The 24,080-nt window shown below is 39.6% G+C and overlaps 2 protein-coding genes and 1 long non-coding RNA gene across 3 annotated transcripts; 1 reads left to right on the plus strand and 2 right to left on the minus strand.

Annotated features, from left to right (window-relative positions):
• Positions 1-1,447: 1,447 nt before the first annotated feature.
• LOC145767371 (uncharacterized) lies at positions 1,448-10,790 on the minus strand. Its single transcript, XM_082579181.1, has 4 exons — positions 10,655-10,790; positions 9,298-9,529; positions 6,414-6,596; positions 1,448-2,264 (listed from the first exon to the last, which is right to left on the minus strand). The coding sequence occupies exons 1-4, from the start codon at positions 10,739-10,741 to the stop codon at positions 2,176-2,178; spliced, it is 591 nt and encodes a 196-aa protein (XP_082435307.1). The 5' UTR covers positions 10,742-10,790; the 3' UTR covers positions 1,448-2,175.
• Positions 8,183-9,762, plus strand: LOC145767372 (uncharacterized). The gene is made up of 3 exons (XR_014288771.1): positions 8,183-8,328; positions 8,935-9,026; positions 9,246-9,762. It is a non-coding gene; the product is annotated as an uncharacterized LOC145767372 (long non-coding RNA).
• Positions 10,791-15,131: 4,341 nt separating the features above from the next.
• LOC145767526 (protein SPEC3-like) lies at positions 15,132-21,538 on the minus strand. The gene is made up of 3 exons (XM_082579371.1): positions 21,424-21,538; positions 18,591-18,773; positions 15,132-16,090 (listed from the first exon to the last, which is right to left on the minus strand). The coding sequence occupies exons 1-3, from the start codon at positions 21,479-21,481 to the stop codon at positions 16,005-16,007; spliced, it is 327 nt and encodes a 108-aa protein (XP_082435497.1). The 5' UTR covers positions 21,482-21,538; the 3' UTR covers positions 15,132-16,004.
• Between the last annotated feature and the right edge of the window lie 2,542 nt (positions 21,539-24,080).

Raw genomic sequence — 24,080 nt, forward strand, 5'->3', positions numbered from 1 at the left:
TATATACTGTGAGTAGGTACTACGTACCTAATCCTCTCCTCACCTCGTGTTCAAAAATGCATAGTGTTGATAGTTGAAAATATTATGTTCCATTAAACATGATATTTATGGTTCAATTTTATTTTTTTAAATCACAAAAAAATGAAAAAGTTATGGTTTTCATTCAAATTTTTTGAAAAATTTAGAGCACATATACATAATTGTTTCTAACTGCAGACAGTGCACACCGTTTCGACCTCCCGGTCTCATCAGTGCAGTAGTTACACTGGAATAATGGCCATGGAGATATATATACCTCCATGTGACATTTTCCCATTTGTGGTACCTTATCAGTAACCAAAAATGGTACTACTGCCAACCTTGCCAAAGTGCTCAAACTGCAAGCAGTGAGCTTTGCGCAATGCATAGCAAGGTGCCTCCAGTAAAGTGCTCAATTGGCGTAAACCAAGAGCGTCAATAACTGCAGACAGTGCACACCGTTTCGACCTCCCGGTCTCATCAGTGCAGTAGTTACACTGGAATAATGGCCATGGAGATATATATACCTCCATGTGACATTTTCCCATTTGTGGTACCTTATCAGTAACCAAAAATGGTACTACTGCCAACCTTGCCAAAGTGCTCAAACTGCAATTGTTTCTATGTGTTATCGCAATGGGAGCAACAAAAGGTGATCAGGCTATAGCCTACTACTGAGCCCCAAGTCAACTTTCCTGAGTAGCTTATATGAAACTGGGTAGGCTAAACAAACAAATTATTGAAATTCATCTGTGGTCGGAAAAAGAAATTAAAACGCAGCTTCGATTACAAACCTAAAGTGATTACCAAACTTTTATGGAAATCCAGTTTTTATTTGATGAATTCTGGCAAATGCAAAGGGTATGCCCATACGTCTTCATCAATAGGCTAACCTATTGGACTATTGAGCCCAAAAAGCCGACAAAAAGAAGGTATGTGGTAACAACAAATGTTTGTCGGCAACCGATTGTGGCAAGAATAGATAGCGATAGACACCGGGGATTCGTGGTGTGTAGCTAATGCGAGCTTTACGCGTAGTAAAAAAACGGAGGCCCCATAATTGCATAAGGGCCCCAGCTGACAAAGTTAGGCTACGGCCCTGATTGAATGGCAGTCCAGCTCAATAAAAACATAAAAATGTTTCCTCTACAGCTGTGATAGCCTACCTCAAATATAATTTTATAGCCATCATCTATATTGTTATTCCAAGTTTGTTTGATTTGGCTAAATAAACGAGCTTGGTGAATGGCATTCTTAAAGTTATGTCCGTTTAACAAGGCTTCTTTGCCTACTCTAGTTTATTCATATTCAGTGCAAGTAAGCCTTGAGTGATACATTGTTTTCACTAGTAAATAAGCAAAAAAAGGCTACAAACAGAAACCTACTCAGCCTACTTATTTTAGCAAGTAAAGACAGTAATTCTCACTTAATTATTATTGTATAAAAACACAGTAACGCAGAAAAAAATTTCAAGTCTATCAGTATTGTAGACCAACAGAATTTTTGTTTCACACCAAGACAGTAACACACTACCAGCACTTCGTTCAAGTGCCATAGTTTATGCGCAGTTACGAGAGCCCATTAACAAGTGGCTTATTATTGTATGACTTGGCCTGTTTTTTTTATAAAAGTAGTTTGAATAAAATATAACAGTCAATTCTTCGTTTTTTAATGTTGATTCCACGTTTTTACAAAGACTCCACTAACTGTTAAACAAGTTAACTTATTAAGTAATTACAAGCAACAATTCGGTCATGCTAATGAGATGTCTAAGACTTTGTCACAAATTCATGTAGGGTCACACCTACTGTACACTATCATATAAGTTAGTTTTATTCAACCTGTAGGCTACGTTCGAAACTCATTATAGCCTATTGTCCTGTCATATCATGAAATCAATAAAAATTCAATAAGCAGACTGCATGAAAGATGAAAGAGCGAAAAATCGTTCTTATTCTTCAAACAGTCTGAGCCGAATTAGGCTGATATTAGGCTACTCAATACTTGTTTTAAAGTAGGCCAACTAGTATTTAAAAAGACCAATGTTTTGTCCGGATTATACGGCACATTTTGTAAAAGTTTGTAGATCGTTAAAATGTCATCCACCACAGTCTGCCCTTAAAATGCCATCCATTACAGCCTGATTACATAAAATATTCAAAGAGAATTTGGGACTTGATCTTGAGTGAATTGTGCTTGAATTGTGCTTGAAGGTGGGATTGAATCAGGCTTTCCGTATTTCTTTGCTTTGAAAATAAAAAAATATAAAAGTTGGTTAATCAGATAAAAAGTTATGCATGCATCATAATGTTGACCAATTCCCGCAGGCATTTGGCTTGATACAGATTGCCCTTTACACGCCAACGTTTCCAAAATGGGAACATGGGGTTGAAGTCGCGCACAGCTTTACACACACTTCGTTTAAAAATTTTCTCTTTTGGATATTGTTGTTGAATGATTATTGTTTCATTGTTTCAGATGCATTTGTTGAAAAATTAGTATTTGCAAAATTTTTCCTTTATGAAAGCGATGGATTTAGTCAAAAATCTTATTTTTCACCTTTAGAAAAAAAAATGCTTCTCGAAAACACAAATCAAACTATTTTTTGAAATATTTGCGTTTTTTATGTGAGATTATTACTAATAACTTGTTTCCCCTGCCATTTGTTTCGCTATATTCAACATTTTTGTTCACATAAATAAATTTATACGTTGTTCCTAAAATGGGAACGTTGGCAACATGTGGTACACAATAAAGGAGTTTATCTCAATAAAGTTCTCACTACTTCTCCCAAGAGAACACTTTCACAGCTTGATGCTGTCACAGCTTGATCTTAAAGTGCCCCTGACAGGTTGGATCCAAGTATAGTAACTTTTTAAAGCATTTCCTAGCGCAGAATTACACTTAGCGAACATTTTAATCTTAACCTCGTAGCTCGACTGGTTAGGGCGTAATTTAATCAAACGACTGCTCCGCAGCGCCACCACAGGCGAAACTCCATATTTCACTGGGCTGGGACGACTTTGGTGGTATTACGTCATCCTAAGCAACGGATGAAACAAACGCTTCCTAGATGTAATTGGTGGATCACAGTTTGGTCGGAGTTGGTACAAGCGGTTGCTTTTTTCGAAGATTTATTGTTTTCTGCAGTTTAATAAAACTGTACTGGATAGCCTACGTTCCTACAAAACCTAAAATGCCTGCACTTTTCTCGTACTGCTCCTTCAGGCCACTTGATTGCGTCTTTCTCCAAATGCACTGGCACAAATGGAAGAAACAGCCACGGTGAGTTGAAAGTGGGTACTCTCTGCTTACTGCATTGACCATAGCCATCTCAAAGTCAGTCATGATTGTCTTTGGAACAGCAACAGCAGGTAACAACTCCTTGATCTTTTGCAGCAGATGAATGTATGTCCCTCTCCTTTTGTCCCCCAGCAGGGCATACACCAGAGGCACTGAAGTGCTTTCCTTCAGTCCGTGTATTGTGTAAAGCTGTTCAAACAGTGAAGGCACTGTCTTGAAGGTGCCGTCAGCATACCAGTGCTTTGAACGGGCAAGGAGCTGCAGATTTCTTTCAGTGGCAAAGAGGACCGTACGGTTATCTCCAGGCCCAGAATCATAGGCCAAGAATGTTACACCAGCAAACGTTTGGATGTACTCTACTGGAAACACAATGTCACGGAGAGAATGTGGAATTGCCGGGCTTGCATTTTCCTTCAATAGCACTTGGGTGACTGCCCTTTTCATGCTCTGCACACTTGGCAGTTTTGCTGCCGTGGCTTGACTGAGTCCAATAGTTTTTGCTGAGACGAGGTAACTTGGGGCATCTTGACTGTCTTTTGCTGCACAACAAATATTTTCCATAACCTTTGCTGCTTCGACATGACCAGCATCTCCAGCATGATTGTGCTCACCTCTGGATTGTACAATGGCTGCCATAGCAGTAGTTACTCGTGCAAGACATTTCTTATTAAAATGCTCACATTTCCAATAAGTCAGCGGTCACCAACCTTTTTTACATACGGGCCACTTTAGCACTTAGGAGACCTGTGGCGGGCCGCACTAATAAAATTGTAGGTAGGTTGACTCTTATGCTAGAAAAGAACGCATTTCGTACCCAGTATTCAGCGTTACATGTAATTGCTAATACTTATCTTGGAATACCGCAGCAACAAAATTAAACGCTACTGCCAGGCCATGCTCCTTTAACAACATTTTGACTTCTTAAACAATGCCTAATAAACGAGGCCACTTGTTTTGTGCACTTATAACGTGGCGAGCGGTTTCATCAGAATATTCATCGCCAAGCAAGAGTGGTGTCGTCACTTTGCTTCACAAAAGATATCTTGCAATTAACAGTTTCAGTAAACAAGCAAATGTTTGACACATTGCAATACAGGCAACAATAGTGACCTGCAAACATATCAGTGAAAAATAGGCTCCAATAACATGGAGAAAGAAACCAGGCACCATGAAATAAACACTTGTGTGAAATCACCGAAAAAACGTTTCTATCGTAACTCATGAACAGTGCTCCTTCTAAAAAAGCAATGAGTTGGTTTTTCATCCTTTTTGTGAGAGTCTATAAAACCACCTTTCTTTGATTAATTATTAGACAACTGTCACTTGCAAAAATTGTTGATTAACAACATTTTGCAGTAGTAAGCTAAATATTTTCGTATTATTACAACCAACCAGAAAAAAAGTCTTTAAATTTACATATAATATTTTTCCAGTTTATTATAAATTCAGTTGGCACACCGACCTATTTTGCCAACAAAAACTTGCATAAAGGGAACACTGCTCATGAGACACAATAACGGTGGAACGTGGAATGCACAATAGCGTTTACATGAAATTTACAAACTTAAAATAGGCAACCCTATGCTCACAGACAATTTCGAAATTCGAAAACAGACGTTTTAATCAACCACTGGGACAGTGTGGCTGGACATCGCATTGGAATAACTTTAAGCGACGCCCACCTAGAACTACAATCTGATTGGTCGGTCCGTGGAATCGTATGCAAAGCGAAAATATGCTTCCCGGAAAGTATTTTTTTGCCTTCATGCTGTTTAACTCCTCAAAAAAAGTATTTTTGGTTATACTTGTACGCTGATACCTTCCTCGGGCCGCACTCAACAGCGTGGCGGGCAGCATGCGGCCCGCCAGTTGGTGACCCCTGCAATAAGTAGTTTCTTGCCCTTGTGCGTTAAGTGCACTATAATCTTTGTAATAAAACTGGCCACTATACAAAAGTTTTGGCTTTCCTTTTTCGCTGCTCACAAACTGTAATGCCATTCTGAATAAGGGACTCTACACTCTGTCTGCTCGTCTACACTCAACAGGTAAAGCACGTCTTTAAGCACAATTAGCACATCTCTAGCATATAGGCTACCCTAATTGATTGTTCGTAAACAAGTGTAACTGTTTTTTTGTTTGTTTTTTTTTAAAGCTGTAGCCTAACTTTTATGAACATTTGTTTACGAACAATTAGTATTAGCCTACGGTCAATTGCATGCCCGAAGAATTGCTTTACGAAGAATTGCTTTACGAACAATTGCTTACGAACAATTGCTTTACGAAAAACTTTTTACGAAGAAAACGTCGGACACCGCCTCACATGCATAGGAAAAATGAAATAGGCTCCGACGATATAGTCAAGTTTCATCCTTTAAAACTGCTCTGGCAGCAGCTTTTCATCTATGGCGGAAGTTGATCGTGAGCTGAATGTTTTAAACATCAGAAAATCACTGTCCTTCTGCCCCAAACTAAATTACCTTGAGATGACATTAGACAGATCGCTCACGCACCGCCACCATTTGTTGTCACTGCTCAAGAAACTCTCATCCCATGCTGCGCTGCTCAGGCGCCTGTCAAGCTCCGGTTGGGGAGCGAGGGCTGACACCATGCGTATAGCAGCTATAGTCCTTGTCTACTCTTCAGCAGAGTACTGTGCACCTGTTTGATGCCGCAGTGCTCACTACCATAACATCGGCACTGCCATAAACAGCGCTCTGCACACAGTGACCAGGTGCCTGCGTCCCACACTATTGGGCAGTCTTCCCATTCTTGCTAGCTTCCAGCCGGTTGAGCTTTGTCGGGAAGAACATATACTCTGTCCCTCAGTTGACAGGCATTGGAGACTAACCATCTTCTTTACAATAAGATCTCTGCTCCCAAATATTACTCACATCGTTTTGTAGCAATAGCATTTTCTTTAACAATGTAAGTGTTTACTTTTTATAACTTAAAACTACTTTTACGTAACAGACTATCCATAAATATTGTTTTACGTTTTTGCTATACAAAAACAATAACAAAATGGTCAAGCAAAGTCACAGCAAAAAGTTAATTGCAAACAGAAAGAACGATGACGTAATCCGCAAACTTACCTGAAACCGTAATGAAGAAAACTCCCCACACAAATGCCCATATCCAGCCTAGCGGGACAAATATAAAAAAGAGCCACATTTGGTTAAGTCCATTGAGAACGTTTTGAGAACGGATGTTACCGGTAGTTTGTCCATGACGAAGCTGTGCGCAGCAGTACACAGTGAAACCTGCCACAATGGTACCTGCAACGAACTAGCGTACATATAAGCACGGACGAGATTGGGCATGTAAGATATCTTCTCTTCACTTTCTAAGTTTTGAAGTTCACGTGTTTACGAGAGGCAATATATTGATAAATGCCCTTCTTTGACGGCATAGTAGCTTTCTCCTGGCGATTGATCAACCGTAATTGATGTACTGGAAAGTTTCTTAGTTTAAAACAATATAGAAAAAACACTTTATTTTGGAAAACATTTTGGTGATTTCATATGCCCTTGCAAAACACGGTGGCTCCAAGTTTATTGTGACGTAACAATTTATTGAAATCATCGCCCCTTGGGATCTTAGTTTATCGCGTACGGAAACAACCTTCCATGATTCATCGAAAATATTGTGTTCGATTTGTTGCTTCTTTATTATAATTTGGGAATTTCAAAACATGTAAAAATTTATCTTAAATAAGCCCACTTGTGCCTGAAATATTATCAGACAATTTGTAGCCAAGTGTGGGCAAGAGTTCTGTTCAACTGTGAACTTGGGTTTGTGACTACGTTTGTGTCAACCAGTTCGGACTTATTTAGTAAGTCGAGATTTGTAGAATTCGGACAAGCAGCTTTAAAGAGATTGCTTCGAATGTGAGTACAAATTGATTGCTAATTTGTAAATTTAGCATTTGCCATGCGTTAATCGTCTGACGTATCTTAGCTGAACATATCTATCACTATCAGTTTTGTACGCGCTGTGTTCACTTGTAAAAGGGTTACTTAATGACACAGTTTTATTGCGCATTATCTACGTATCGTAACGCGTTATTTTCATTTGTTATAGCTGAATTGTAACCGCATTGGAATACTGTGTAAAGAATTTCAGACTGTAGCTGTTGCCGAAATTCACCGGCTTACTTGGCAAAAATTGGTATGGACATTTTAATTATGTAAAATTTATTGCTGATTTTAATGTATTGTTATTCACACTATCTGTCCGTAAAGCGCTAAAGGTCGACGCATATTCACGATGGATGTAGCAATGTAAAAACTCACACTAATCATTATTGCCTTGTAGTTTTAGGCAAATGCGTGATTTGTGCTTTTATGTTATTTCAGAAAACGACTTCTCTTGTCACTGTTCCTGTTCTGATCACTCGGAATTGTGGTTTGAGAGACTGTTGACAAAAACGTCAAGTATCATTGTAATTTTGCTCCAATTTAATAAACTATTTCCATTTATATTCGACAACAGTCGGATTGCCTTTGCGGTCGAGCCCAGTGATAGAGGAGAATATCACATTAGTTTTCAATTTTCTTGCCGTGGGTCGGCAGATTTGTTTTGTTTCTTATTGCCTGTGGTAGGCAATATTTAGTTTCTCGTGCCCTAAAGTCGGCACACTAGTTTTCTGGTTTCTTTTGCCTATTTCGCAAATTATTTCTAGTGTCTTTGCTGACAATCTGTTCACTGTTTTGCAAATTGCTTATCAAGAAACTGTCCTTGGATAAGTGATTTTTAGGCTTCCCATTCCTTTGTTACTTTATTATCCTTCGTAGACTTGTGCCAATATTTGCGGTTGATAACTTCTCATCTTTTACATTGAAACTTTCAGCAGTAAGCAAAGATGTCTCAAACAACAGAAACTCCAATTGAGCAAGAAAATCCATCTTCTGAGGAAACCCAGAACCTTCCATCGGTTTCAGCGTCAGGTTCGCCGGAAACTCATGTCGAGGAATTCTCTCTGGACAAAGCAACGCGAGAAGACAAAAGGTTAGCTTCTTCGTTCGTTTTATGCCAGAAAGCTGCGAAAGCTAAGAGTCTTGTAGAATTTAAAAACGCTGAAGAATCATTTCAGCGAGTTTATGACCGGCTGCTACCAATGATGGAAGATCACTTAAAAACTTTTAAATATGCAAATGATGACTTTTGCGAACTAGAGGCGATGAAGCAGGCTTGGATTCAAAGGAAATTAGAAATTGGCGTTGCTCGAGCAGAACTGAGCGCCGAACCCGAGCCGCATGTTGAACGTTCAGCTTTGCAGGAAAAGCCAGCGGCGAGTGTGGTGTATAGTCGCTAATCAAAGAGGTCTAGCCGCTCTCGCTCTTCGTGTGGCACATCTGCCAGTGAAAGGCAGAGAACGGAGGCGGCAGAGAACAATTTTTGCTGCATTTTTTGACGTGAACAATTAAAAGCGACCCATCGGCGTGGGCAGTGTTTGCTCTGTTGTAGTAATTGCAATTGCCCTGCTGAGAAAACCTGTGTATGATATTATATACACGACACAACGAAGTGCTGTCCACGAAGTGTGTTGCTCAAGCCCACGTACCGAGAGTCAAACCAGCGCCAATTGATTATGCAGTTTATTTGTTCATTCAGGCCCCTAACTAACTGAGGTATCGGGACAAACTCTAAAAACTCCTTGGAATTGAATTGTGGAACGACAACATTTTTAAAGTCAACTTTGCGAGGTGAGTATGGTTACCTCCTGCCGGCAGGACCAATATTTCGCGCCAGGAGAAATGAGATTCTGAGGTCTCACATCTAGAAACTTTGAAAAAACACAAGCCACTTCAAACTAAAAACCAAGTTAAAATGGTACAGATTTTAAAGACTGTTGTGAAAATAATGCGGTACAAGAATATTCAGCTCGAAAAGCTAACACCATAAAAATCTAAATTCTGCAACAGACAAAAAGCGAAAAGACAAAGTAATGGACACTAAGATGACAACTGCACTTACCTAATCCAGGGAGAATGATGTTCGCGATGAGGAGGAGCACAGCACACCACATCGGCATGATGGGGATGGTTTTGTAGATTCGGGTGCAGAAACCTTCTTGTTGTGGTGTTGTATGCTCATCTTGCTGCGTCTCTGTTGTGTCAGTGGTGGGTCCTTGACTAGGGAATGCCCCTGTCGGTTGGGCTTGGTATACAACTGTGGGTTGAGCTAAGTTCAACGCTACCTGGTTTTGCTGAATGAAACAAATAGAATTTAAAATACATATCTTCGAGTATTTTCGTTAAGCAACTTTAAAACGGAGCCAGCAAGCTGCTTAATAAAATTTAATCAATATATGACATAATTGATGATCAGAGGTGGGCAGTAGCACGCAACTTTTTTGGTAGCAGTAGCGGCGCTACGTTTTTTCCAAAGTAGCGCTAGCGAAGAGGCGCTATCTTTCTCTCAGTCGTACTTTTGCTACCCGCTACCTTACAATTTAAAATGAAAACAATTAGTTGTTTTTGAATTTTTTTTATGGAAACACTGCAGTATAAGGATCAAATTTCACCTAGGGCTTGTTTTCCATAACGACGTTGAAATGGTGCTATAAGCAAATGCGTTACTGAAAGGTGATATCAATCGCTATCAAAGTTATTTTGACTTAACACGGTAGGTTAATAGAGCTTTCCAGTGTCAATTTTAAACAAAAGTAGCGATAGCGCGCGCTACCTATTGGTAGCGTTATCCGTAGCATAGTATTTTCAAAGTACCCCATGCCCACCTCTGCTGATGATATATAGGCCTATTGTGATGGCACAAATATAAATTAGGTTATAGTGACATGACTGATGAAGAGAGGAGGCAAACCTCATTTGAAAAGCTGAACGTTGGTTTACAAAGATCGGTTGTGCTTGATTATATTCTTTATCAAACTACATGTTCAGAGTATAAAAGGTGGTAAAGAATGGTTTGTGTTTGTTACAATGATGCAAACCTTCACTTGCACCACTGGCAGCCTAATTCAAGTCAAATTTCAGCTAAGCTCAGTTAACTTGGTTATGGTTTGGTTTTGAATCTTTATCCTCCGACTGACAAAGTTTTCATAGGTTATTCCTGGTAGTTTCGCATACTTGTAGAGGCTCTTGACACAGGGCCAGTTACCGAGATTGGCAGGGTGAAGTTGTCCGATTGTTGAAGTGTTGTTGTCGAGGAATTATTCCATCCACTAGGTGCCGCTGAATGGAGAGCAGTCCTGAAATGCGTTGCTCAAGCGCACACACCCAGAGTCGAACCAGTGCCGCGTGATCTTGAGCCGGGCGCGTAACCGCTGAGCTAACCGGGCAGATCAGTAAAATATATTATATTATAAACGTACATGTTGTGGCGAGACCGGTCCAATAGTTAAAGGTGGAGGAGGGAAATTTTTATTGTCTTTACTTGCAAAATTTAAAAAAGTGGCCATTTTTACTGATGAGGGCTAAAGTTAAGCCGAAAAGGTTCGAATGTTACTACTTTCTGTAATTATGTAAATATATTCTTATAATGCTTCACCCTGTTGTGTTGTTATGCCTTGCCTGACTGTAATACAAGAAAGCAAACTCTCTCTAGAAACTATATTTTAAAAATAGATTTGCTAAACTATAAAAGTAATGACAAGAAAAAATTGAAAATAATTGTGCAATACTTGTGCAAAACAATACTTGTGTAGATCAGATAGCTTAACTCTCGACTTTGCAAACAGAGAAACCGTAATTAAACAGTGTTTGTTCGACTCACGGGGTGTGCGCTTGAGTAACGCATTTCATGCACAGCTCGCCATTCAGCGGCTCCTAATAGATGGAATAATTTACATGTAGCAACATTTTAGCAAGTAGAAACTCCATTCTGTCAGTCTCGGGTGTCGGGCCTGCGTCAGTGGTTCAAAGCCAATGCAAGTTTGCAAAACTGCCAGGATCAAGCTTCAAGAAAGTCTTTCTCAGTCCGAGAATAAAGATTCTCATAAACAATCAATCGACCTGGCAAATAAAAAAATAATTGTAATTGACCAATAAAGTTAATCTCAATTAATCTTCACTTCACTCTGCTCAGCCACGTTTGTCAGGCTTCTTTCAAGGCAGGAGGCTGTGATTGACATTCCATTTTGAATTGCAAGGAGTCGACTGTGATTGTACTACAATTTGTAACAAACGTATAAAAAACGTTTACAGTACTTCAGGATTACAGCAGTAGCCATAATTCCAACACCGCTACTTATCATTATCCGCTAATAATGCCATTTGCTTGCATCTTAAAGAAATCGCAAATGACCAACGGTAAACTTAAAACGTCACCACTGAATGGCAGTATATACCGGATCAATCTACTCTGTACAAGATCTATTTACCGGATCTATTTACTCTGTACAAGAACAAGGGGGATCGCACTGATTGCAACAGCTACAGAGGCATCTCTCTGCTTAGCATCGCGGGAAAAGTCTTTGCCAAGGTGGTTCTCAGGCGCCTTCAGGTATTGGCCGACAGGGTCCACCCTGAATCTCAGTGCGGGTTCCGTGCCCAGAGGTCCACAACAGACATGTTTTTCTCCGTACGACAGCTTCAAGAGAAGTGCCGTGAGCAGCAGAGGCCGTTATACATCGCCTTTATTGACCTGACGAAGGCTTTTGACCTTGTCAGCAGGAGAGGCCTTTTTCAGCTACTGCAGAAGATTGGCTGTCCCCCACAGCTGCTTAGCATCATCATCTCCTTCCACGAGGACATGCAGGGTGTGGTCAGTTACGACGGGGAGACCTCTGAACCCTTTGCAATTCGGTCTGGTGTGAAACAAGGATGTGTCCTTGCGCCGACTTTGTTTGGGATTTTCTTCTCTCTGTTACTGAAGTTTGCATTCGGTCACTCCACACAAGGTGTCCACCTACACACCCGCAGTGATGGGAAACTGTTCAACCTGGCCCGACTGAGAGCCAAGACGAAGGTTCGCACAGTGCTGATCAGAGAACTGCTGTTTGCCGACGACGCAGCACTGTCAGCACACTCCGAGCACGAGCTGCAGCAGTTGCTCAACCAGTTTGCACACGCCTGTAAGGAATTCGCACTGACCATCAGCATCAAGAAAACAGTAGTCATGGGCCAAGATGTCCCCAAGCCACCTGTCATCACCATAGGACCAGAAGTGCTCGAAGTGACAGACCACTTCACCTACCTTGGTTCAACGGTCACCAGCAACCTGTCCTTAGATAAGGAAATCGACAGACGGATAGCCAGGGCTGCAGGAGTGATGACTCAACTCGGGAGGAGAGTGTGGGAGAATAATCTTTTGACACTTTTGACACAAAACTCAAAGTGTACCGTGCGTGTGTTCTTAGTACTCTGCTGTACGGTAGTGAGTCCTGCACCACTTACGCCAGACAAGAAAACCGCCTTGAAAGCTTTCACCTTCGTTGCTTGAGGCGCATTCTTGGTATTTCCTGGAAGGACAGAATACCCAACACCACTGTTCTGGAACGTTCTTGCTCCCTGAGCATACACCTTCTCCTCTGCCAGCGACGTCTACGCTGGTTGGGGCATGTATCCAGAATGAAGGATGGGCGCATTCCAAAGGACATTCTGTACAGTGAACTTGCCACCGGGAAACGCCCAGTAGGACGACCCGCACTGCGTTACAGAGACGTTTGCAAACGAGACCTGAAGCAGACTGACATAGACCCTGCCAGCTGGGAACTGATCGCAGCAAATCGCAACAGATGGCGCTACGAAGTCAGTGCGGGTCTGGCAAAGGGTCAGTCGAGGCGGAGGAAGCAACTAGAGGAAAGAAGGCAAAGAAGAAAAGAGAGACAGCAGCCTCAGAACTCCTCTGATTTCATATTTCCAAACTGTGGACGAGACTGCCACGCCAGGATTGGACTTCAGAGCCATATGAGAAGCTGCCGTACCCAGAGTGCTACCATCATCTGAAAAGATGGAAGGATGCCTACTACCGGATCAATGCCTTTATTAGCTGATTATTTTTATCTTTTATTTTCAGAACTGAAAAGCCGAGTGGGTTTTCATGTGCGCAACAAATACAAGCAAAGAATTGAACTTTAGACCTGTTGCTCTGTAACTGCATGAGCTTACTTACAAACAGAGCTATACAGTAGTTGTCTGCAGCTAATGACTTTGAGTTAAAACTGTTCATATTTCAGCAAGTTACGTGGAAGACCAATCGTTCACTTTCTCAGCGCAAGCCACAAATGTAAATCGTTGAATGAGGCGCTGGAGTGTTTCAAAGCTAAATTTTTTCATTTTGTTATAAACGCTTTTGTAAGTTGAACGCGCATAGCTTGTCTTGTACACAGATGGAATAATCAGCATATTTCCGTGTGTCATCCAAGGGGCATTGTGATTAAACAAGATCATTGTTCTCATTGTTTGTGTATAATGTCAAGACAATAAAAGAAATATTATCTGACAGGTCTCAAACTTACAACAATGCTTAATCTAAACGACTCCGTTCCACGTCTTCAGATAAAAACAAAGCTATCTTGACTCGACTCAGTTACATCATATACAGTTAAAAAATCGATTTCGATGCCCTGGCCTGAACTTGTGCTTGCTAAACCGGTTTGCCAATTCCGCAGTTCTTGTGCGCAGGTGGTCAGCATTGTTTTGAGTCAGGAAAAAAGTTTGGCAGTTTCTGCTGTGGCCGCTGTTTATTTTGTTTGGTTTCGCTTTATTTCAAACCAAATTTCAGAAAACATATTTCGCTCATTCTGATGGGAATGGGAGAATCGGATGGTGACACAGCAATCAAAAAAGGTTAAAAATTACTGGTTGGTTTGGTTTGGTGTTTGAATATTTATCCTCGGACTGACAAAGCCTTGATAGGTTATTCCTGGTAGTTTCGCATACTTGTAGAATGTAGACGCTTTTGACCCAGGGCCGGTTACCTAGATTGACAGAGTGAAGTTTTCTGATTGTTGAAATGTTGTTGCCAGGGAATTATTCTATTCACTAAGTGCTGCTGAATGGAGAGCAGTCCTAAAATGCGTTGCTCAAGCGCACACCCCGAGAGCCAGCGACGCGTGATCTTGAGCCCGGCGCGTAAGCACTGAACTAACGGGACGGATACGATCTTTGTCTGCTGTGAATCTTGTTCTAGCGGATTTTCTGATGGCCTCTTGGACGACTTTTTACGTGCTATTGTAGCTATTCCAACGTCATTTCTATCCAATGTCACAACACTTGTTCGTAATAAACAATGCAAAGTTTGCCATGGTGTTGGAATTAAAAGTAAAGCGAGGTTTTTAAAATTGATTTTGGAATCAATTAATATTGTCATGTTACTAAATTTTGGCGGCAAAAGTGTTTAAAAAGCAGATTTGGTTCTTTTCTCAAAAGGTTAGACGCATTAAAGGGTGGACGTAAGTTGAAATTTTTATCCTGTGAAAACCTCTTTTAAAGATTAACTTTTATAGTTTCTCGCTTACATTGGCTTGGAATCACTGAAACAGATCCAGCGATTTAGTTCTCAATCTACAACTAGCAGACGTTGGCCAAAACACAACAAAGATTGATTTTTACAATGTTTTCAACTTCAAAGCGTTGTTGACTGTAGATTTTTCAACTAGCAAGTTAACTATCAAACAAGCAAGTTAACTATCAAACTAACAAGTTAACTATCAAACTATCAAGTTAACTATCAAACTATCAAGTTAACTATCAAACTAGCAGGTGAACTGTCAAACTATCAAGTTAACTATCAAACTAACAACAGCATATTTTGCTCTTACCGTTTTCTAAACTTTTGCTGTTTTAGATTTAGTAATCCATATCTCCAGGTGGCCATGGGTATTGGGTAGTCTAAGTACGTTTCATATCTAAGTTGTGTATTGAAATAAAACAATAAAATAACAAAATACGAGATGAACAATTAAAACATTATTTACATTGAGGAAACTGGTGTGCTCAAGAATTATGCCTTGGTTGGTTGGTTTTGAATTTTTATCCTCGAACTGACAAAGGGTAGTTTCGCTTACTTGTAGAGGCTCTTGACGCAGGGCCGGTTACCTAAATTGGCAGAGTGAAGTTTCTGATTGTTGAAGTGTTGTTGCCGGGGAACTATTCCATCCGTTAGGTGTCGCTTAATTGGAGAGCAAGACTTAGAATGCGTTGCTCAAGCGCACACCCCGAGAGTCGAACGAGCGCTGTTTGATCTTGAATTTTTTTCGTTCGCAAAGTCACGCTCAAACCAACTGAGCTATTGGGGAGGACAATACAAGGCAGACCTTACACGTGAAAGCAGAAAATTGATAAAGTTAAGCTTAAAACCGACTATAGAAAACAAAAAATTAAAAGCACGAGAAACGTAGATTATTGCCACTTTGCTATCAAAGCAGAAAAAATAGACTTTAGGAAAATTTTATTTAAAAATCAAACTCTGACACGGGTCAGCTTTTGAATGATCAGCCACAGGCAATAAAATTACACGAAAATAAAGATGCTGCCATAACAAATAAGCTTAGTGATAACAAGATACAGCCAAAATATTGATATTGCCATAACGTCCATACAAATTTAATAATGAGACTTCATGAAAGATGAAGAGGAAGCAGCAGAAGATGAGTAAACACCCTGGACATAAAATGTTTAGAAATTCAATCAATAAAAGAGTATACTGATTATTTTTCATATTTTGAAAAGTCTGTTGCTTCTCAAACTGCCTTTCGTCATAGCTGTCCTCATCACAATTTATAAATTAGTTGGAACTTGCTGCTGAGCGACTGGCGCTTGAGTTGTTGTGGATGGGGTTGAATCAGGCTTTCCGTATTTCTTTGCTTTGAATATTAAAGTAATAAAAAATGTTAGTGGATTAGATGGCATGTTTCACAGTGGCATAAGCCCGACAGACATCTAATGCACATCGTTTGGCTAATATGTTAGAGTTGAAATTAAAAAAAAACAAAAAACGATTAACTTTTTCATAAACACAGTTCTATTGCCATCGATGGCATGACTACATGCTATAACAGGTAGGCTACTTTTAAAGAATAGGCCTAAGTAGACTAGACTGGAACTAACATACAAAGACTATGATGCCTGTTTAACAACCCTAGTCAAGTTTAATCCTTTAAAGCGTTTTCGTTTTTTCAATTTAAATTACTGCAAGCAATTGTAATATTGAATTAAAGAATTAAACACGCTTTTTTGTCAAACAATGAAGAACTGTTCAGTCTTAAAGATAACTGATCCAAAAACACCAGGCCTGGTACTCATACCATTTTACAAAAAATTTAAAGCAAGAGAGGATTAAACATACTGCGACAAGACTCGAACCTCCCACTTCACCGCTCCTATCATACAGGCCAAACTACATCATCAGACTGGATCATAGTAGGCCTACGCCATCAGAAATAGTTATTCGATCTTATAGCTTATATAATACATCTTCACCAACTGTCCCTTGTTATCCCTCCTTGTATAGACAACAACTTAAAAAGCAACGAGCTATCAACAAAGCCCTCATGTGATTCAGATACTGACGTCATATTCTTCTTCGTTTGAGCTTCTGGTGTAAATGGTCTATCCTTTTATCACCAAAAGTTCACAATGTTCCTGGACTCCACTGGAAGGCCGCTAGAGAGCAGCTAGTGTCCGGTGTCATAATTCAAGACACACAGACATTCCACTTCTTGAGGTGGGCTAAACATAATACCATCGTTGATGATGTGGTTTGCGGGTTTCCTTCAGCAACACATTCACAAGAAGAAAAAAAAACATTCCCCATCAATGTATAGTTGAGCAGAATAGCCCGATGCCCTTATGACTACGACTGAGATGGACCCACGTCCGTCTCGGTAGAACTTAAGGGCAGAGACAGCTTGAAGCGCAAGTTTAGGCAAATATTCTTATCTGGCAGTGAAATCTTGTATGGTTTCATTTGAAGGATGCGGGTGAAGAACTTCTCTGGAGTGCCTCCAAATATTTTTTAGTCTTATAATGTTTCCAGTTGTCATTGGACAGGTCATTTTTTGCCAGAAGGCGAGATCTCTTGCAAACTGTCATTTCGAAGACCTCTTCCTGCATTACGTGAGAAACGATGACATTCAAATTATAGATACAGTAATAGGGCACTGGCAAGGAAAGCACTATCATTAGTCCAAATTCTTGGTGGTCTGCCCCTATTTCGTTTGCCGTTCATTTTTCCTTCTTATAGTTGTCTTTGAATAGAATTATTGCTATAAAGATGTTGTTGATGGTGCTCTATACTTTGCGGCCTGAAGCGATAGAAAGTCTCACACCCGGTATAGTGATTTTCACACCCGGAATCTCGGTATGGTGTGCTTGTGTAGCTGGTACAACGACACAGTAGTGTTTATGAGTCTATCACAACATATGCCTCGGACAACGGCTTTACAGACTCGAGTTTGTCAATGTTTTTAAATCTAATTACTTTCAGCAGACGAGAACAAACTGTTTTTGTTTTGCTAACTGGTACATAATGTTTGTTCTCTTCATTTTTGACCCAATTTTTCATGGTAGGTAGATCAGGATTTACATATTATTATTACTCATTCTGACGCAACAAAGGCCGTCACGCAGCAACACTTTGCACCGTAGAAATTTGGTAAAAGGAATGTTGAACAGAATTATGGCATACTTCACAGTGTAGATTTTAACGATTTGTTTTAGCCTGATGCTGCGAGTTGGTTGTGGCAATATCGAATTGCACTAGCTTTCGGAACACAGTTCCCTAGTCGTGTGCTATGACGAGTTGTAAAATCTTGGTAAAATCTTCGTCATAGCACATGACTAGGGAACTGTGTTCCGAAAGCTAGTGTAATTCGATATTGCCACAACCAACTCGCAGCATCAGGCTAAAACAGATCGTTAATATCTACACTGTGAAGTAAGCAACGATCATGCTGCTAAAAGCGAAACTCAATCAATTGCAGAATTATGACAATATTACGTGGAATACAGGAGTGATAAGCAATGAATAAATCTATGCGCATGTTCCAAGATTTTACCAAGTTAGCTTACACCGGATGTAGGCTAAGTGTGAGCCGATGGATACATTTCCAGACCCGAAGTATTTAAAAGTTTTCTTGGGTTACAATTGACACATCTGACTTCTTGAAAGTCCTCACTAAATTTTTGGGTTGACGTTTAAAGATATTTCCAACGAATAAGATTGTAACAAGAAAATATCTTTGAGAATTTTAATAAAAAGTCAAATATACTTTTGCTGGACAAAAACCATTTCTAAACAGTCAAGCAACATTACAGTACAAAAGTTACAAATGAAATAAACGATGACATAATCTGTAAGCTTACCTGATATCGTAATGAAGAAAACTCCCCACACAACTGCACAGCCCCAGCCGAGCGGAATAAAGGCGAGGAGAAGCGCAAATTGATAAAAGCCAAAGAGAATGTTTAAGCAGCAGATGTCTCCAGCACTTGTGTTATAGGGAATCTGTGCGCAGCAGAACACAGTTAGACCTGCCACGGCGGTCCCTGTAATACATCAGCATATATCTGTGATTTTGAGCAGTGTTGGAGTTATACAGTTGATAGGCTACATTCAGTTCAATTTTTTTTTTATTTCTAATCTTTACAACGAAAAACAATATTTGCCAAACATAGCAGAGGTCTCATCATCATTAAGTTCCTTCCTCTTGTCGAGGGTTGGAGGCAATGAGGCGCCAAGTTTCTCTGTTGTGAGATTTTTCTACTGCAGTTTTGTAATTAAGTCCTGACCAGTCTTCAATATCATTAGTCCAAATTCTTGGTGGTTTGCCCCTATTTCGTTTGCCGTTCATTTTTCCTTCTAATAGTTGTCTTTGAATAGAATTATTGCAAATCATGAGGTCTAAAAAAGATAAAAGCGACAAAACGAAAACATTATAACGCGCGACCTGTAGGCTCAGCAGCGTTAAGAAACAAAGACTTAAGAATTACTTTTGAATCCGAGATAGACGTGATTCCAAGGGTCAAGAACTCCAGGAGGTCCTAAAACTAAAATAAACATCGCGTTTTTTGCACATTTTATAACAACTCTGCCTTTGTCCTTGATGATGTCGCTGAAAAGTTGTTCCTTTTCCTTTCTTTAGTTGTTTGTTTGGTGAAAGAGCTTCTCTTTTGCAGTTGTCTTGTTTAAAGGCCTAGTAATTTTATTGGTACTAAACCCAGATTATTCTTTAAATGGCATTGGACAAGCTTTACTTTCAGAAACACGTTGCTAAAGTAAATCATCGTAGAAATAACAACGTTTCGCTTTCGCTAAACCGGGTCTAAAGTAGGCCAACTCTGTTTGTATGCAACGAATTCTGTGTTGTTTGATTTCCTGCCATAGTCGAAGTGCTCGTCCACCCCGATAGCTCAGTTGGTTAGCGCGCGTGACTTCGTGAAGGAAAAAGCTTCAAGATCAAGCGCCGCTGGTTCGACTCTCGGGATGTAGCCTACGCTTGAGCAACGCATTCTAAGGACTGATCTCCATTCAGCGGCACCTAATGGATGGAATAATTTCTCGGCAACAACACTTCAACAATCGGAAACTTTACTCTGCCAATCTCGGTGACCTGACCTGCGTCAAAAGCCTCTACAAGTATGCGAAACTGCCAGGAATAACCAATCAAGGCTTTGTCAGTCAGAGAAGAAAGATACAAAACCAAACCAAAGTGCTTTGATCCACAATAAATTCACTAGCCTATGTTATCTGTCATTCTCACACAGCCCATCGAAGGTACGAATGGTCCGGCTATTGTAGTGCAGTGGTTGTAATTCTTTTGCTGATACGTTGCCAGTTGCAAAACGGCAATAAACAAAAAATTATTTTGCTGCTGCATGGCCACCTGGAGATGCGCCTGATTTGTCACATTTTGAAGATTTTGATTACAGCTGCTGCTAGTGCTTGACTCACATTTTCTGTTTTTCTTTTTTGCTGTCTCCTAGTGATATAAGATCTTTTTGTTGCCTTGGGGAAGCAGTAGCAAACGAGAAAAAGTAAGTTGAAAATCGCTGAATCAGACTGTTATTGAAAAATTAACAATCTGACTAAAATCTTCGAAATCAAAATTTCTTTGTTTTTCAACATCTGAGGATGTTAAAATCTATTGTGTCGTCTGGGAAAAACAGTAAAGAAAGCGTAAAAATATAATTTTTAGAAAAAATTATTTAAACTTTTGCCAAAAGTTAGCAAAATCTAGAAATTTCTGCAAAATGTGACAAATCAGGCCGTATCTTTAGATAGCCATGGTTGCTGCTATTACCTTTCTACGTATTTGAACTACAAGTTTGCTTCTTATTTAACATTGTCGTTGGAGCAACTACTTCCGACTAGTGACAGTATAACGATGGATGGTATAACCGAAGCTGCTAGAAGTAATTTTTCACCGGCCAAAGAGAAATCTTCATATCATTATTTGATTGAAAATAAGCTAAAAATTACCAACGTTTTCAGCCACACTCATGTTAGCTCTTTTCAAGTAACCAAGTGACTGATGTTCTTCATAAATTAAAATTACAATACTGATCCACATACACAAAAATCAAAAAAAAAACGCATAAAAATGAAACGGCAAGGCAGAGGAGAGGCAAAATCACATGACGCTTAATTGCTTAGGAACAAAACACCAATCAATGACGCAAAATTACGTGAAGACATTTAGCAGATAGGAGGCGTCTGCGGCAAACAGCTGCCTATTGAGGCGAGGATTGCAAGATTTTATAAGCAAAGCCTCATGAATTTTAGTATGAAATTCTGCGAAGCATCTACGTACAATTCTAAAAGACTCCAGGGATGGTTTATTGTTTGAAGAAGTTTGACAATCGCATGTATGATCTTTAATGGCAATTTTTCTGTTGAGAGCAGTTTAACTACTCTCAACAGAAAAAGTGGATGGAATATTTCTTTGCAACAACACTTGAACAACAATCGAAAACATCACTTTGTCAATCACTGTAACCTGCCCTGCGTCAATGGTTCAAATCCTCTAGAAGTAGGTCTATAGAAAACTGCTAGGAAGCCAGTAAGAGGCTTTGTCAGTCCGAGGACAAAAGGTCAAAGCCAACCAACTATAAATTTTTTTGCGTGACCGTACTTAGAAAAGACTGTAGACCTGTAGATTCAGAGGTGAAGATGCAAACCAATTCACTTTTAACTTACCTAATCCAGGTAGAATGATGTTCACGATGAGGAGGAGCACAGCGCACCACATCGGCATGATGGGGATGGCTTTGTAAGATTGAGAAAATAAACTTTCTTGTGGTGGTGTTGTATAGACAACTTGCTGCACCACTGCTGTTTGGTTGTGAGAAGGGGATATAGGTCCTTGTGCTGGGTACACCCCTGGTGATTGTGCTGGGTACACTCCTGGTGATTGCGTTGGATACACCCCTGGTGGTTGCGCTGTGTATACAACTGTGGGTGGAGTTTGGCTTATCATTTGCGGGTTTTGCTGAATGAAACAAATAGAATACAGAGAAGAAATCCTTAATAATTGCTAATTATCTTTTGTTAAATAAGTTTAAAAACAAGTTTAAAATCCAGGCAGCGCAATTCTTGCTAAAATTTAACCAAAATAAACACATAAATGTAACTGGTAAGAAAAGCATCATCGGTGTCAAGAGCATTGGAGCCACGATCACCAACCTTATAATTGCTTCTTACCTGAAACGCTAAACCTTGACGTGAACAGCTTTTGATTTCTATTGGATGTCGTCAAATTAAATTTTGATAGAAGATGTAAAGAATAATGGTTTGTTATCATAACGTAAGCCTTCACTTACGTCATCGGTAATTAGTCAAAAACCAGCTAAGTAAAGCATCACTTAACGCATTTCTAAAACTTACAAGTTGTGCTGGCTGAACCGGTCCGATGATTGAAGGCAGGGGCCCTGCATTAGTCACTGGGTACGGTGGAGGGGGAGCGTTTTTATTGTCTCCACTTGCAAGATGAGTAGGAGTGGCCATTTTGAAAACAGTTTTGTCAACTAAGCTATAAAAACAATGTATATAAAAAAAAAATATTATGAATAGTTCTATCTTTTAAGGTCAGTATAAAACGTCTTACTTTGGTGACAAAACACCAACAAATTTAAGCAGCGCTGATTCGGTTCTCGGTGAATGCGCTTGAGCAATTCTTGTCAAGAACAGCAGCGGCATCTGGTGGCTAGTGGATGAAATAATTTATAGCATTTCAACAAGTAGAAAACTTACGATTTCAGTTTCGTTGTCCGGGCCTCCGACAGTGGTTCAAACCCTCTACAAGTATCCAAAACTACCAGAATTAAGTTTAAAAAAAGCTTTCTCAGTCCTAGGGCTTCGTAAATAACCCTTTTTACGATCCATCAATGACCCAATTACGTTTTTCCGAATCAAAATACTAATGAAAAAGTAAAACTAATTTCAATAATCTTTCAGCCCTCCCCCCCCGCTGCTTTAAATTATGAAACTCTTTTGATATTTCTTTTAGGTTCATTTTCATTGTCAGAACTTCGTTTCAATTCGTGTGTTCCAACAGCTGACCTGCGACTTCCGTGTTCATGGAAATGGAATTATGGGAACGGTTTTAATTAATCAAATGAATATAAAGAATTTCAGTTTTTTGTTGGGCAGGAAATTGGCCATGATCGCTCAATAATATCCAACAAACGTAAAAATCTGAAAATTAAATGAGGCTGTTCACCAGGCATTTAGTTAAATAACATGATGCGTTCTAGTGGTGCAAATTAAGCTAAACTATCACAAGATGCATAAAGTGACAATCTGCTTTTATTCCGACGTTTCGTCAATCAGACCACGGCGTGATCAGACACGATTGACTTCCTCAGGGAGCTAGACCAGGTGGTAACTACCTGTCTAGCATGGCAGAACAGAGGACCATGTTGCTGAAAACAACTAAATATGCAAAATGAAACTCGTTGATCGTTAATAATTAAATCCCTTTTTTTTTCAGTTCAAACTTTGCGCGCGATAATTTTTTGTCTAGAAGTTGAATTTTTATTTTAGATGTTTAGTTGATTTCAGCAACATGGTCCTGTGTTTTTCCATGCTAGACAGGTAGTCATTACTTGGTCTTAGCTTCCTGAAGAAGTCAGTCGTGTCTGATTGCTGAAACGTCGGATAAAAGCAGATTGTCACTTTATACATCTTGTTATAGTTCAGCTTAATTTGCACCAGTAGAACGCATCATGTTATTTAAACGTAAAAATCCTTACAACTCCTGACTGAGGTCGTATGTCTAACACTGCTATTTGTCAATATGTAAAATTAACGCTCCTTAATTATATAAATAGATATTGAATGATACATAAAACTAATCAAGTAGAACGTCATCTCCAAATGGCAGTAGACGCAAGGTCGATTTCTTGCTTTGTTATATATTTTTTTCAGAATGATCATACCGAGTGCGATATGATGCATTCAACAAATACAGGCAAAGAAACGAATTTTAAACCTGTCGCTCTGGAAACTGCATGAGCTTGCTCACAAACGGGCTATTCAGTAGTTATTAGCAGCTACTGCCTGATCTTTTACTTCAATTATTATTTTCATTTAACAACATGAAGCTGTTTATATGTAAGTGAAGCAAGTTACCTGGAAAACCAACTCTCTGATCACCAAGCCACAAATGTGAATGAATCATTAAAAGCTGAATAGTTTAAAGCTAGGTGTCTTTCATTTTGTTACAAACGCTGTGGTGAATATAACAACCACAACTCATAATGTAAACAGATCATGAAAACAGATGAATTAATCAACATATTTCCGTATGAGACACTCAGTTTTATTCCGTAGGGGGCATTGTGCTTTAATAATTC

This window comes from Aplidium turbinatum, chromosome 3 (genome assembly GCF_918807975.1).
Source record: "Aplidium turbinatum chromosome 3, kaAplTurb1.1, whole genome shotgun sequence".
NCBI lineage: Eukaryota > Metazoa > Chordata > Ascidiacea > Aplousobranchia > Polyclinidae > Aplidium > Aplidium turbinatum.